The 17,285-nt window shown below is 30.9% G+C and overlaps 1 protein-coding gene across 1 annotated transcript in view; it reads right to left on the reverse strand.

Annotated features, from left to right (window-relative positions):
• Positions 1-943: 943 nt before the first annotated feature.
• The window catches only part of JAK2 (Janus kinase 2), a 146,904-nt gene continuing 130,562 nt past the window's right edge, over positions 944-17,285 (reverse strand). Inside the window, exons 20-25 of the mRNA XM_037019023.2 lie at positions 10,580-10,769; positions 9,869-9,993; positions 9,526-9,698; positions 7,403-7,520; positions 5,772-5,885; positions 944-5,527 (exon numbers count right to left, since the gene is read on the reverse strand). Of these exons, the coding sequence (XP_036874918.1) occupies positions 5,420-5,527; positions 5,772-5,885; positions 7,403-7,520; positions 9,526-9,698; positions 9,869-9,993; positions 10,580-10,769 (828 nt within the window). The 3' untranslated portion in view covers positions 944-5,419. The remainder of the gene's footprint in view (positions 5,528-5,771; positions 5,886-7,402; positions 7,521-9,525; positions 9,699-9,868; positions 9,994-10,579; positions 10,770-17,285) is intronic.

Here is a 17,285-nt window from a genome sequence, read left to right on the forward strand (position 1 = left end):
CTTGCTTATAAATATATTTATGCATTTTATTTTTATTTACAACTCCTCCACCAACAGCAGAATATACATTCAAGTATACATAGAATAATCAAGATGGAGTGTATGCTGGACCACCCTCATATAAATTATCCAGGATTAAAAAAAAAATCCAGGATTCCTTCACCTATATCCATAGTTGGCTTATCTACCATTCTTTATTTTCAATATGTGAATGCATTTTAGAATTTTATCAGTATACTTAAGAGGTAATGCCTTCACTATTACAACCATTAATATAAATTACCTGATGCAACAAGAGTTGTAGGTAGCTGCACTGTCAGTATTGATAGATGAATGTATAAGCAGGAAGATCTGAAGTAGTATGCAATGAAGATTTCTTTTTTTTGTTGTTTTTTAAGAGAGAGAGAAGAAAGGGCTCTACTAAAGAGTTTGTTAAGTGGCCAAGTTAACGTAACTGTAAGAAAATGTCCTAGGTTATTATTAGAGCCAAAGTATTTTTGGCATTTGATTGTGTTATCCATCCTCTATAACCTTCCATATTTATTATAGTAATCCTAAAATAAAATAAATTCAAGATGTTAGAAAGCCATTTCCAGGACAAAAATTGGTCTATACAGTAGTCTAAGTTTTTGGAAATTTCTAACTCTGTGATAGTATTGGAAATAAATGGGCTGCCTCAAGGAGTTATAATGTTATACTCATAGTTCTAGAACTTAACTTGAACAGTTTTTGAAGTCCTTCAATAAGAAAGTAAGATTCAGTTTCAGTTTTTTTGTGTATCTTTACTCATCAACAATTACTGTTCGACCACTGCAATATACTATTATAAAACTAGTCAGGAAGGAAGTGAACTGGTACCAGGATATTCATACTACCCTCAAAATTACTGATAGAAACAAGAATTGAAAACATTTTTTAGAAAGAAAAAATGTTCTGGCAGTATTTATGGGAAATTATGACTATTATTTTATTTTTAAAATGCTCTCTGAACAGTACTAAGTAGTCATTTAACACAAACCACTTCTGATTTGTCATTTAGCTCTGGGCCACCTGCAGCTTGCAGATAGGTGATCAGACACTTTGGTTATGCAAATGTAAAGTATTTTAATTAGTATGATTAGAGAATTCAGTTATTTCTTCTTATGAATCAAGATGAAGTCTTTGATTCTGCAAAAAACTTTCATTATACTTTTACCCCAACCAAAAATTGAGGGGTCTTCAATGTTATTAAGGACATAAAATAATAAACTTTAATATACTTAAAATTTTGGATAGCTATAAAGATTCATTATTACAGCAACCTTCAACAAAAGTATTATGCGAGGAAGAAAGTATCATATGTATATTTCAAGTAGTCAAAATTGAAAAGACAATTACAAGTAGATATTTTCACAACTGAGCACCTTAAATGTTAGATTTATATTCCTCATTTTGTTTCCATTTTCTTTAGTATGATTTCTTTAATTTATAATTTTTAATTTCAGTAAATAAATTATGACTCAATCTCATACTACATGCTATTAGAAAATGCAGATTCCTATATATTCCAAGCATTTGAGACTCTAAATTTTTTTTAAATACTCTTCAGTTATCTTATTTTCTTGAAAAGTACCTAAATATTTTCATCTATGTATACAACTATGCTTAAAAGGATGAATCATCAACAAATCTTTCTACTTGTTTTTGTGTGTTTTTAGTACTTGTTCTGATCATGTATTATCATCTGCAACTAATAATTTGCCTTCTCAGTTGCCTGTTGTCTATTTTTTTCCCTTAGCACCTTATTCTGTTTATTAATGTCACTTACTAATAGTCATATCCAAAAGCTATGTTTCTGTCTGCTCATACTGATCAAAGCTGACTTGCTTGACCCTAATAAATAGCATCTATAGGAGTGTTGATAGTACAGTTATTAAAATCAAAACTATTCACAATATCTAAGAATATAGATAACAGGGACAGAGATTCTCAAACTCTTTACTCTCTCATTTTATACATCTGTTACAAATAATTAAAAAAATAAGATGTTAAATAATTTTCTATGTAAAAAAAGACCTTATAATGAAATAATGATTATAAACAACTTTTAAAACCATATTAATAAAGATTGGTATTTCATTTAGAGAGAAGGCTTTTCCTTATACATTTTAAGATTGAAAATGAACAATATTTAGGCCTGCACCATCTAAGCAATGCTATCTGGCAGAAGCACAATAGAAATTAATTTATCTTAAAGGAAAATAAATTATAATAAAACAAGATTGATGAGATTACAAAATATTTTCATATTTAGGTACATAATCTGCATTTTTACTAAGAATTTGGTTCAAATGAAAAAAGACTATATAATATGCATATTACATGAGCTACTGATTAAAGTTTTTAAATTCTCTTCTCTGTCATTCTCAATTCTTTCTAATGTTACTGTCAGCATCATGAACATTTAGCAGCTAGTGGTCTGGAAAGTAACTACAACCAACCCAAATCTGGCTGTAAACACAAAAAGTATTTTCTATTATTCATACTGACTTTTTTTCTTAAATAAAATGAATGTTATCTCATATAACCTGGTCTTTGTTTAGATAATCCTGTTGACTTATACTTCCTATTTATTCTAATATAGCAAACTAAACAATTTTTAATTAGTTAGGCTGGAAAATTAGACTTTCATTAGAAATAATTTAAATAACTAAACTGGGATACATCAGTGTTCATGAAGGACACACAGTAGTTGATAGCAATCTTAGGATTTCTTAAAAAGTCAAAAGACAAGTGTACAATTATAAAAGGCTTCTCTCTGCACATCCCTAAACCAGTGTATGTACCTCCACTTCCTTGGTTAGGTGAAAATACAAAAGAAAAATACTTCTGAATATTTATTACATCAATATTTCAATTTTGTGAACATACTAAAAGCACAGTGAAGAAAACAACAGTTTCAATAAACTGGCCCCTTAATGCCATCCCATGGAGAATGGCCTCCCATGTATAGAACTGTAGGTATTTTCTAATGTCTACTCCATAATAAAACTGGTTAAACAAAATTTAAATATCAGAAGTTATAGTTGTGATAAAATTTCACTTGACTTTACAATAGAAGTATTGTGTTATAAGAAAGCACTCTTCCACAGTAAATTATATTGCTAATGGCAGCATATAAAAAAAACAACATGAAAACATGACTATTTCTCAAACCAAGTGGCCATGAATGTAGGGAATTATTTATATCAAGATTATATAACTTAAATATACTAGAATATTTACAGTATTATAGAATTCTAAAAAAATCCTTACCTTCATTTCTAAAGATACTAATTTGAAGAAACATTTTGGCTTATACAATAATTACTTTATTGTATAAGTTGATTGCTATCAACTATATATTAACTTATACAATAATTACTTACCTGTGTCTTGTGAAGAACAATCTAAACAGCTGCAGGATTAATTTCTATTTATGTCTGGCCAGAATCAAAATCCAAAACATCACAAACCCTCAATGAATAATTCTCTTGAAAACTTAAAATTTTACAGATAGCCATCTCATTCTAACTTAAGGATGTTTGTATAGTATTTTTTAAAACTAAAAACTGAAACATTAAAAATAATATTGTTTTAAAAATACACAGTTAATATCCTTGTTTTTCCAAACAAAAAATTATAAATTCTTAAACTATTTTTAAGTACTTAAGTTTTAGTACAAAAATCTGAAATCAAGCATATTTTATAATATGCTACTTTTGACTTGAAAAGTAACAGAATGGAAGACCTATTAATTGCATTACATATAAAGATCACTGAGGAATCTTTACAAATTAAATAAAAATTATACTCAATGTTCACCAAAACATCTACTAAAAATCCTTTAAAATCAATATACTACCATTTTAGATGACTTCTGCACTCAGTAACTACAAAAATGCTTTAAATTTAATGCAAAAAGTATTTCTCCTCTTTCCTCCCTTTCAAACAAAAAAATCTCAAATTTTATGTGTGAGGCATTTTTTCTTATATAATCTGTATTTTAAAACCATCTCCAAAAACTAGAAAGATAATCAAAAGTCTTATGTACAAATTTAAAAAATAGCACGTTATTGAAAATAAATAATTTTCTTTTAACCAAAATATCAAGTATTTTAAGCTTTGTGTAACACACACCACGCACACCCCTAAAGAGGAGCAGCACTGAAACAAATAATGACAACAAACAGCCCTCTACACTTAGGGGAAATATGTATACTCTCATTTTTCTAAAAGGCATACATTATGAATTTTTCTACTGGCATTCTTCAATAAAGTTAACAAACATACTTTTTCACCAATTTATTCTCATATTTCCCTTGCATGTAAGAATCTCAAACAAAAGGAAATCTCTTCTATGACTGCAATAGAGACTTCGGAAACTCCTAAAATATATAGTCTTTAGGTAAAAACATCCTGCTCCACTATGTGTCTTATTAATAAGCATATACATCTGAAAAACTATTTTATGGCTTATGCTTGAATTTAATGCATGACCATAGGTCCCAGGGATTGAAGAATCTTATTGGCGGCCAACAGCTCAAGGGATGACATATTCCTGGCATTCGTAATCTCAAAGTTTTAAAAGAAAACTATTCACTGTAGCCTTAAAAAAATTTGAGAGAGTTCTATTTAAAAAACATCCTCACCACAAACAGATGAAAGGGAGACAAATAAGAAAATAGATTGTTTTACACCTTTGTAAACTTGTTCCATTTCAAAAATGTGTTCTTTAGAGCCAGGGAAATTTCCTATACAAATGAAATTAAACATTTGTTCCCTTTGCTTTTTAAAATATTTACAGTACATAAAGCTACAAGCTAAAGATGTACATCTGCTTATATTGCTGGCTAGTGGCATAGGTTAACAAGGACACAAAAGTGCTTATTCAATTATCCAAGCATCTTAATTTATATAGTGAAGTTATTATAGATCAACTATGGAAAAATTAGAAAACATTATTAATGAATGCCAGCCCTTGTATAAAACATCACACAAGATGCCAAGGTACACATTCACTGTGGTAAAAACTGTACATATGTATTCTGTGCATCTTTAACACTACAAAATTTACAATTTTTTCATCTCTCAAAGTTCTGAGTTGAAAAAAACATTATTTTTCTTGTGCCAAAGAAAGGTGATATTAACTAATTGATCAGGTTCATGAAATTTTTTACAAAATGCTTTGTTAAGGACTTTTCATCAATGTCTTTTACTGGTGCTCTCAATGAGAAAAACTCACTGAACTTTGAAGTTTTCAACAGGTATTTCCAAATCTTTGTTGGCTAGCATCATGACATACATAATAATAGTTCACAGCAATAATAGTTCACAGCAATGTGAAATACAAAACTTTCTTCTGCAAGTATATTTGGTCTCAGAGTTAAGTTCATTTCTTTCATCCAGCCATGGTGTCCCTTATTTGATCAACTCGAAGAGCTAGATCTCTGAAAGAGGGGCGCTGATTTACATTATTGTTCCAGCATTCTGTCATAATCACATAAATCTATAAAAGAAAATAAACCAAAATTACAATGAACATAAAGTGCCATCTTTTAATTGGTGGAAGACATGCATTCAGAGCCCACAATTTTCCTACACAGGCATGTGTCATAGCTATGCCTAGAATCTACAGTCATATGAGTATGTCTTTTACATAAAAGTTCAGCAAATCAAATTTTATAAAATGACCTGAAATCCTTGGGTTAAAAAAGAAAGAAAATGACTGTGGATAAAAAATATTTTGTTACCTCATCTGGGCACCCGTCTGGTCTTGGTAATCTTCCGTTATTCTTCAGGAGTTCTATCAAATGAAACACAATCATCTGTCCTTGTTTGTCATTGCCAATCATACGCATAAATTCCTGAAACACAAACCCACTTTTCAATGAGATTTTTTGGATACATTTAATTTGAAGCAAAATTCTTTCTCAACTTCTTCTAGTAAATGGGAAAAATTCAGTATATGTTTTCTTATATGTTTGAAACCTTTTAAAAACATACTTGAACAATCAAAATGTTCCTTTTTAGTCATATTTCAGAAAAGATGGCTGAATGTGGAAACTGCCATGCCCATAACTATAATACACTCAACACAAATCTCTGAGGAGCGCCCAAAAACAGTGAACTCAAAACGTATTATTTACTTAGGTTTTTTGGTTGTTGTTTTAATACAACATACTACATTTCAGCTGAAATAAAAAGTTGAACATAAAAGAGGATATACAAAAAAATGAATATAAAAAGAAAGATAGAATCAATATTTAAGCATAAAAGCAGTGGGGGAGGAAACACTCATGCTAAAAATTCATAAAATTGAGAGTCTGAACTGTAAGCTACAGAAATGTTTACAATAATCGGTCATTTATTTAAGTATAGAGAGCTCTTATAAACTGGCAAAGCATGTGAGGCAACATTGCATGTATACACATACCCCAAATACCCAACAAATATGTGTTCAATCACACTAACAGGAGAAATGTAATTAAAATCAAATAGATACAACTTCTCTCCTATCAATTTGGCAGAACTGCATGAAAACATAATGGTTGATACCATCAAATGATGAAATGTACAGCCTGTGCATTGCTATTGAGAATGTAATCTTGTACATCATTCCTAGAAAGCATTTTGAAGAAAACAAAAACTTTTAAAAGAATTCATAACCTTTCCCCTATAATTAAACTTTTATTCTAAGGTGACAGAGATAAATAAATATTTAAGTTTAAGGATATTCACTATGTTCAGTGAAATGTTACTTAAAGACTGAAAAATTGAAAATAATTGTCCAGAAAGTATATCCTTACGATGAAATGCTACTACAAGTTAGAAAAAAATACTGCATTGAATATTTACTAATATAGGAAAATATCCATGCTATAAAACCTAATGAAAAAGCAGGAAAGCAAACTGTATGGTCTGAACTTCATTTCATAAAAGAAATATTTTTTAATAAAATTTCACTTTTACATATAAAATTAAAAGAAGTCTGGAAGAAAACATACATAATATTAAAGTGGTTATTTCTGAGTCACTGAATTAGGGATGATTCTTATTTTCTTTTTCATACTTCCCTATGAAAAAAAACTACAATGAACAGGAAAAAATTACTTTAAAAAAGGGTTTCAATAATTCCTAGAATTAATGAGTTTATTAGATTTACCAAAAATACTTTTAGAGAATATACTAAATAGTATTCCAATCCTCCCTTCTTAGAAATTCAAGTTAATTTAATGAGTAAGTTTAGGGTTATTTTGTAACATGTTGTCTTACAAATAAGCAACAAAAGACTCTGAAATGAGCCCTAACCTTACTATTATTCATTGGAAAAAGCTTTTCTCATGTTAAAAAAGAGTTGAAAGTAAACAAAAAGCACACTAACCGCTGGTGGACTTTTACTCTTCTCAATATATGTGAAAAGCTCATACAGAACCACTCCAAAGCTCCAAACATCTGAGGCTACAGAAAACTTGCTCTCTGTGAGTGACTCTGGAGCATACCTGTGATGTGGAAAGCATTTAAAACACAATTACTTGAGGTGTCAACTTTTATTTTTACCTGCATATCATTGGATTAAAAAAAAAAGGTGTGCAGAGAAGAGTTAACATAGCTTGCCTGACATAGCATAATAGGCTGCCATTCTCAAAAAGGCTTGCTTGCAATGTTGATACTTGATGGTACCTGGGAACTCAGATTTCAGGAGGGCTTCCACAATTCCCTAGATGTTAGGAGCGGCTCACTGTGCCTCAACTATCAGCAAACAATATGGTTTATACTGAACACTACACTTGCTTTCCTTCAGTCTAGAATTTTGCTATGTGCCAGGCAGAGTGCCTACATGACTAGTCCCAATAAAAACCTTGGGCATTGAGTCTCTCATGAGCTTCTATAGTAGATGACATTTCACACATGGTGCACAATTACTGCTGGGATAATTAAAAGTGACCCACATAACTTTACTGGGAGAGGAGAGTTGGAAGCTTGTGCTTCATTTCCTCCAGGCTTTGCCTCAGATGCCTTTTCCCTTCTCTGATTTTGCCTTATATCTTTTCCCTGTAATGAATCCTATGTGTCCTCCTCGTGAATCAATGCACCTGAGGGTGGTAGGAATCTCCACTACGCAAAGATAAAATCCAAAATTTTATTTTTGTCTCTAAAGGTAACACCTGGGTTAAGTGCAAAGTACCTTCTAAGAACTAAAAAATAGGCTGCTCTTTACAAATTAGGATTTAAATGAATCAAGATAAGTATTTCTATAAGTGTTTTTATTATGAAATATTTTAAACATACACAAATGAACAACCACGTACCTGTCTCTTATCTAAATTCATTGCCTGCCTTGTTAAATCTACTACACCTCACCTCCAACCCACTGGATTTATGTGAAGTGATTTCCAGACATGAAAATAGTTCAACCATAATTATGTCAGTATATATCTTTAAGAGATAAGGAGTCTTCTTTAAAACACACTCACAATGCCAGGATAAATTACTATTCTGTGGAAATAATGTATTTGTTCTAAATCATTGGTGCTTTCTTACCTAACTTTCTTCCAGACTAATAATTTGCAACAATAGCTGGGATTAGTTGAAAAATTTACAGATAAAAAATAAAATGAAGATAATTAACATATGATCTTTGATTTATGAAAAGCAGTAGCTAAATAATTTATATATTTCTAATATTTCCAATGAATCCCAGAAAAATATTTATAAATTGACAGTTACATTGTTTATATTAGTAATTCTAATTTTTGAGTTGGAAACCCAAAATGTGAAAAAAACACTTAACTCAAGTAAACAAAACCCATCTCTTAACACAAATATGATTCAAACCACATAATCTTAATAGCTATTTCCAGAGATGAATAAACCAGAATTAAAGTCATTTTGTAATGCATCCCAAACCAAAACATTTGAATATAATTTTACCAATTCATCCCTAAGGATGAACTTTTATGAGCTATGCATAAACCTTTTATGAACTAAGGTATAAAAAGAGAAAACTTTGCATCAAAGCACAAATCACCGCAAACAATGTATACTGCATAAAAATCTAGGTTTGTATGCTCCTCACAATTCACAATTCTAACTGAAGATCAAAAATTACCTTTTGTTTCAAATTTCTATAACATATAAAATATTCAGTCAATCCAGATTAAAGCACCATCATGAGTAAGGAAGCTTCAAAGCACAAACTCTGGAATCAGACTACCTGGACTTGAATCCTAGGTTCTACCATTTTTTGACCATGGAACCTTGAGCAAGCTATTTAAAATGTCACATCTCAGTTCCTTTATTCTTAAAATGGAGACAGTACATATTCTCCAAGGGTGATTATAAAGATTAAATGAGATAATTCATGAAATGCATCTAGCCCTAAGTAAGCATATGATAAAGTTTCTGTATTATTGTAAATATATAAATGACAAACTATTAATAGTAAAAATTAAGTTTGAAGCTTGTGCTCCAAAATTTCACTTTATTGTGCTAATATAAACTCACCAGAATATAGGACTTTCACCAGGTTCTTTCACTTTGTAGTATTCTTTGTCTTGTGGCAAGACTTTAGTTAACCCAAAATCCCCAATTTTAACTCTGTTTTCATTCTCCACCAATATATTCCTTGTTGCCAGATCCCTATGGATATACCTTTTTGTACCAAGATACTCCATACCCTATGGATAAAATAAAATTTTTCTTTTAGATAGTATTATAACACAAACAATTTAAATGGTCTTACCTCTATATAATCCTTGAGTTAGCTAAGAAAAGCTCCAAAGGATTTCTTAACAATTACCTCAACATGTTCTCTTCATCTACAACAAACAGCCAGGATATTAAGTACCTTGCATATCTGAGATGTGTACTGCAGAAGTTTGTTATGATCTATCCGTTCCTTATGTTTTTGGAGATAGTCTCGCAAACTTCCATATGGTAAATATTCCATAATTAATCTTAGATTACGCCGGCCTTTTAACATACAAATGGGAACATGTTTTACTTTGCCATATTTTACTAATGAAATATTAGAAAACAACCATACATAAATGACTTAAGGATAGAGTCTAAGATGATAAAACTTGATTATAAATTAAAGGTGACATAGTAGTTAGGAACAGAGGTCTTCTGAATCAAAAGTTTTTTAAAAGAAACTTTAAAAATAATTGTTTTAGTGTTCTGAAACCCTTTATGCAAACCAAAATAAGCTGATGAGAACTTCTTTTTCCTCGTCTATAATGAAAAAGCATCTAATTTAAAAAATATTATCACAGAAAATGTGAGCAAAGACAATTTTTCTTTAAAAGGATATTCTCTTGGTAAGCTTAAGGAAGAATGGTAACCTCCACCCACATGAAGAGAATGACTAACCAAGTAGACAAAAACTTCCTGTAGTTAGAGCCCACAGTCACCAAGTACCATCTCCAGTAGTGGAAGACGCTTTTCTCTCTGGGCACTGACATATTGTAAGTCCAGATCTTGAGACATTATATGTTCCTATTACTCAGGATGCCAAAGACATGCCTTGAGTTTAAAATAGTTTCAATGGGAAACATACCAGCACTGTAGCATACTCCCTTGTACTTTACAATGTTGTCATGCTGCAAAGATTTAAGGATTTCAATTTCCCTTTCAAAGTCTCTGAGGTGCTCTTCAGTACTGTGTTGGAGCTTTTTTACAGCCACCACCTCCCCAGTGTTGTCTTGTAGAGGGTCATACCGGCACATCTCCACACTCCCAAAATTACCCTAAACAACACATCATATTAGAATAGAAATCTAAAGTTTCCTAGACAAATGAATAATAAATTCTAATTATACAGGCAATTTCAGTAGCTAGAATTGGCAGGCATATCTCTAAGCTTACATTAGGCAAGGCAACTTTCAGAACAAGAAAAGGAAATAATAGTTCAACAGGTAGGTAGTAAACCTATATGTTTAATCTTTTTAAAAGGAATTATAGGCTGAAATAGAAAGTTCAAAATGGCATTCAAACAAATCATGAACATTAATTATTAAGACAGGCCAAGGGACAAGCCAGAGTCAAGGCATTGCTAAATTTCTTTCACTAACTTCCAGGCATTTCTTCACAATATACCCTTGATATGGAGCTGGATGGAATAAGGGTCTATTATGGGCTGAATATCTATGTTCCCCCCAAATTCATATGATAAAACCCTAAGCCCAAATGTGAGTGTATTTGAAGATAAAGCCTGTGAAGAGGTGATAATGGTTTAAATGAGGTCATAAGGGTAAAGCCTTAATAGGATAGGGCTGGTGCCTTTTTATGAAGAGGAGACACCAGTGCTCTCCGCCATGTGAGGACACAGGAAGAAGGTGGCCATATGCAAACCAAGAGGAGAATTTTCACCAGAAATCAAACCAGGCCTGAACCTTTTTCTCAGATTTTCCAGCCTCAAGAACTATGAGAAACAAATGTCTGTTATTTAAGCCACCCAGTCTATGGTATTTTGTTATAGCAGCCTGAGTAAACTAATACAACGTCCAATTTATTTGCTCAAGAAAGTAAGAAATTTCTATTCTATGGGGATGTTCCTGTATTTTTTTTTAAGTCAGTCTTTAAAGAAATACACTCTCTTTTTACCTGGGATTTACTTAAGAATTGATAAATGAATATATTACATTTAAAATTAAGTATAAGTTTGGGGCATTCATTAAATTAGTATTTTTGAATATTACTGCACTCTTAAAGAATAAAACAGTGTAGTCTTTGAACTATAAGATTCTAAGTGAATATGTTTTCAGTTATATACATGTAGTCAACTAGGCCATATGTAAGCTCAAAGTTAAATCTCTAATTAAATGGGCTGCACAGCAACATGGGTAAGACCTGGGACAGACTGATTGGAGCTAGAATTTTGGTCCACCACTTCCTCTCTTTGGGACCTTGGGCAAGTCACTTCCCTCTGATATCTGTTTCTCCTCCTTAAAATGGAAAATAATAAAATATGTCTCATATTGTTGTTGTAAAAAATTATCCCAAACATACTTAAAGCAAAAGTGAGAAATAATAAAGCTTTATATTATTTTTTCCTACTTACTTAACACTGTGTCCATTAAATTATTTTTCAGTGCCATTATATATTCCTTGAAAATAGATTTTTAATTATTGTATACTGTCTGATAAATGCATGAATTTTAAAGTTGGAAACAAATGTATAACTTAAAGAGAAATCAAAAATATTAATATATTCATGTTATTTCAATGATACCCAGATATCTGTGTACATCTCTATTAAGGATACATTCTTAAAAGTGGAATTAGCTATTCAAAGGATATGGATATTTCAAAGGCCCTTGATACATGCTGCAGCAGAGCTCTCTTGAGTTAGTAATTTATGTTCTAAGTACTGCAAAAACTGTCAATTTTATCATACCTCTGCCAAAACTGGCCATTGCAATTTTTCTAAATCTTTATCAATTTGATAGGTACAAGTCAACCTCACTGTTTTAATTTGGAATGCCTCTATTTTCTTTTGGAAGAAGTAGGTGAAGGCAAACGGTAAGAATGAAGAGATAGTTTTAGGGTAGAAAACAAAAAGTGTCTATAAGCATTTGGAGTAGGCACCAGAGAAGAAATCAAGTAAGGGAGCATAAAAGAACTACCAATAAAAGACTCTTAAATGACAGCCAATGTTAGAAACCAATTTGCAATGGAGATAATAAACATATATATATGATTTTTTTTCTTATAATTTTTGAGAGATAGAAACACAAGTAGGAAAAAAAAGTCAGAGTTGTATTATCATTGTACAAAGAAATGGCAGGGAAAATAAAACATGCAATCAAGAAAGAGATATAACTGTGAATACCAGTGAAAGCAGAGTTTAAATGGTCTACCAAGAGATCTGCCCAAGGTAGGAAAGGAGAAAGCTCAATCTACAAGGCAGCTAACAACCTTTAAGAAGAAGCAACAGCAAAGGTATCAAAAAGAAGGATTTATGTTTTGAGAAGAATCAAAAGATACAAAATTATAGGTAGGGGGGTTACAAAGTCTGAAATTTCACAAGTAAAATGATTATAAGGTATTAGAGTTCAAAATGAACTCAATATAGACATAGATTTGAGGTAGACAGGTTGAGGAATTTTTAAAGGTATTGAAAGGGTGTCCAAAATAATGGTGAAGATGAAAATAATGAGTACTGAAAGTACTCAAAGAATGTGTGGCATTGACCAAGACATTGACCAATCAAAGATGAGAATAGGAGAGAATAACAGTCATATTCACAGGGGACTATAAATGATGCTGATAGTTTGAAAGTGGTAGCAGCAAGGTCCAGATCTCTATATCCCAGATCTATATCATGGAGGAAGAGGGAATAGAGAATTTCAAAAAAGCTAGATTTTAATTAAGGTGAAGAGTTAAAGAATAGAAGTATATGTAGGCAGGAGAATAAAGGAAGAAAACAAAGGCACTCATTTGGGAATTAAAGTAGCAGAAGACAGGTTTCATAATATTTTCTTAGCTCTTTTTATGAGTATTAAACTAAAATATACCATTATTTCTTCTGGTTTAAAAAATATAGAAATAATATTATGGTATCAAATGCAGCTAGAAATATCCATGTTAAAGTATCAACAACTGACTAAAGACCATACCATTTTCCTTTAATTTCCTACAAGCTAAATTACTGAGAAATCATTTGGTTATAAATACATTTTGAAAATGCTTTCCTTACAGTCTCGTCAATTTATGTTTAAAATAATTTTAAACTCAAAGAACTATGTAAAAACTAAAAATCAAAAGGGAAATAACTCAGTTGCAATAATAGGGAATGCTGTAAATGAAATATATAGTACATTAAATTTTAAAAATGTTTCAAAATAATACTAATAATGAGACAATTATAATAAATGAAAAATAGCAAGACAGAAAATTAATATATATAGAATGATGTCACTTTTGAAACAGGGTGTTTGTGTGTATGTGTGCAAAGACTAGAATGAAGGAAATGTATCTGTATTTCCCATCTCTACAATAAATGTATTATCACTTTCATAACTAGAAAAAAAGTTACTTTAAGGAAGAAAAAATACTTTGTAATTTAGTTTGATCTTTCCTCCTCAGTTTAAATTTGTGATGTTTTGATTCTTTGTTATGTCTGTTTCTTAGATACCAGTATATATAGCTAAATTATAATAATTATATCCATTGTTTCACTTTAGTATGTGACTTTGTGTTCTAGTAATATGTTAGGGGGCTAAAGAAATGTTTAAGTTAGAAAACAAAAACAAATAAAAACCAAGCTCTAATAAACAACGAAAGACTGATCAAAAACTAAATTGTGTGGAAGATGCAGTAAGTGCTATAAGCTTTCAGAAAAGAGGAATCAATGTCAGCTGGAGACACTTTAGGAAATCTTAATGCCACACATAATGCTAATATGGCCCTTACTATTTAAGAAAAGATTAAACATCAATAATAATTTCTATTTACCTTTTATTCAGGAATATGCTTAGGATAAGATACTAAAGACAGTTTAAAAGTGAAATGATATATATTTTTGGTTGTTTTTAGAAGAGAAAACTGGTGATATAGGGGAGAGATGTATATTTTACAGACATAATTGAGGGTAAGGGAAGGTCTGCTTTTTTAAAAAGCAAACTTACAAGATTTGTTGTATTACTATAAAAATAGATTTTTGTCTAGTTTTAGAACGCTTTAATTTATTCTTTAATATTACTAATTATTTCATCTCATTATCATTATTCTACAATCATTAAAAGTTCTTCACTAATTTGAAATTAAAATATCTTTGTTTTTAAAGGAGCCAATAATTAATGAAGGTGCACACTTTGTTGTCTGGAACATTCATTTTCAAAGACTAGTTGAAAGCTTAAGGTGAAGTGTGTGTGACTGTTAGAGCTACTCCATTACCTCCTAATTTATACTTCCAAATTCATTTCTGCCCCTAAATTAGTCTTTACCACCAATATACATTATTTAAAAAAGAACTGCCTGGATAACAGAGAAATACACAGTATTGATTAACTATCTATTAAGGTACATGAGACAGACGAAACTATTATTAGATTTTAAGGAAGTTCAAATATTCATTATTATTTTTTTTTTTTTTGAGGAACCTCCATACTGTTTTCCACAATGGCTGTATCAATTTACATGCCCATCAACAGTGCAAAAGGGTTTCCTTTTCTACGCAACCTTACCAGCCCTTGCTGTCTTTTTGTTACAGTCTTTCTGACAGGTTGTGAGGTGATGTCTCATTGTGGTTTTGATTCACATTTTCCTGATGATTCGTGATGTCATGTGATGTCAAACACTTTTTTATGTATCTGTTGGCTGTCTTGTGTGTCATCTTTGGAAAAATGTCTATTCAAATCTGCTCATTTTTTATATTGGACTTTTTTCTTGCTATTGAGTTGTATGAGTTTTTAAATGTATCTTGGACATTAGCCTCTTATCAGATACATGATTTACAAATATTTACTCCTATTCAGTGTGCTGCTTTTTCATTTTTATTTATTTTATTAAGGTATAATTGATATACACTGTTATGAAGGTTTCATAAGAAAAACAATGTGGTTACTACATTCACCCATATTATTGAGTCCCCTCGCCATACCCCATTGCAGTCACTGTCAATCAGTGCACTAAAATGCCACAGAGTCACCATTTGTCTTCTCTGTCCTACACTGTCTTCCCCGGGATCCCTCAACACCATGTGAACTAATCATAATACCCTTCAATCCCCTTTTTCCTCCCTCTCCACCTGCCCTCCCGCACCCCTAATGAAAAATTCAGAAAGTTAAACTAGATAAAAGAGTATTCTGAATAAGTGGACACTAAATCATAAGGTAGTTACTGAATACTGAAGGATATTAACTTAGTTACTTTTTCAAAGATATGACCATTATGAACGTGTTATGAATGTGTTATGACCAGTAAGAATGTGTTACATTTCCTTACATGGTTTATACATCTGAATATTAATTCTTTTATAAAAGCACATTTTAAGAATGTAATTTACATATGTACTTAAATCTGAGTTTGAGCTATTGCAAATATTGAATTAGTTAAGTACAAATTAATGAGATTTTGGAGTAATCATAAAGAATAAGAAATTCTCTAAAAACAGAAACATAACCTCATAATGACAGATAATATTCCTGAAAATAATTTTATAATATTCTTGTACAGATAAGTTCACTATAATTTACTGCAAGAACTTAAGATTACTTTCTGGGTAATTCTAAATAAATCCCAACCAAGTACTGAATAACAATACACTGTTGCACCCTACCTTTTAAAAATTCATTAGAAGTAATAACCAAAATTATGTATGTTTATAAAATTCATAGAATGTCCATAGAATTTCACATGACTTCATATTCACATAATTTTATATGAATTCATGTTCATACATGAAAAAGCAGTTTATAATTAGGAAACTGTATGATATCTCAATATTAAGAGTTCATAAATATACACAATAATTATAGTATTAACACTTACACCAATTTTCACCTTATTATATCTTAGAAACTGTGATCAGTGTGAAATTTAAAGTAGAGGATATACTGACCACACTCTTCTATAATTTTAGTTTGCTATCCACCTCCTCCAACTAAGCTGTCAACTCTTTAGAGGCAATAGCTATATCACCTATCCACAGTGACCAGTGGAGCACCTGGCACTTAGTAGGGCCTCAAATATTTGTATACTAAAACCACATCATTTCAGGGTAAAAAACTAAACTGAAAGTAATTCAGACCCTTACAGATGTTTAGTTCCTAGACTTCCCTTTAGATTTTCATCTACTGGTTTAAAAGTTCTGAGTCTAACAGTGAAGGATGGTTTTCACTTTGGATCTTCGAATTTGAAACTTTATCTTTTTTTTTTCCAGAAAAAGGTCTTAATCATACAAATTTTCATATATTTAGGTCTGTATAAAACTGAGTATAAGTAAAAAAGTATAAGAAGAAAATTAAAGAGCTTATTAAAAATATCTTTATCAATAGACGATAATGAAATTTCATTATAGGTCGCCCTTTTTTACTTCAAATAAACTGGATTTTATTTTCTAAAACTTTCTCTATAGTCTACCAGAAAAACCTTCTGGGAGATATAATACACATTAAAGGCTGGATCTAAGGATAAGAAAAATTAAGTGGATAGTTCAGAAATCAGAGAGAAAATAATTTCTCAGTTTTTCACGATTTTGTGACTAGTGACTATGATTACTAATCTAATGACTAGTGTTTTTGTTCATGAAAATATTTCCA

This window comes from Manis javanica, chromosome 2, assembly GCF_040802235.1.
Source record: "Manis javanica isolate MJ-LG chromosome 2, MJ_LKY, whole genome shotgun sequence".
Lineage (NCBI taxonomy): Eukaryota > Metazoa > Chordata > Mammalia > Pholidota > Manidae > Manis > Manis javanica.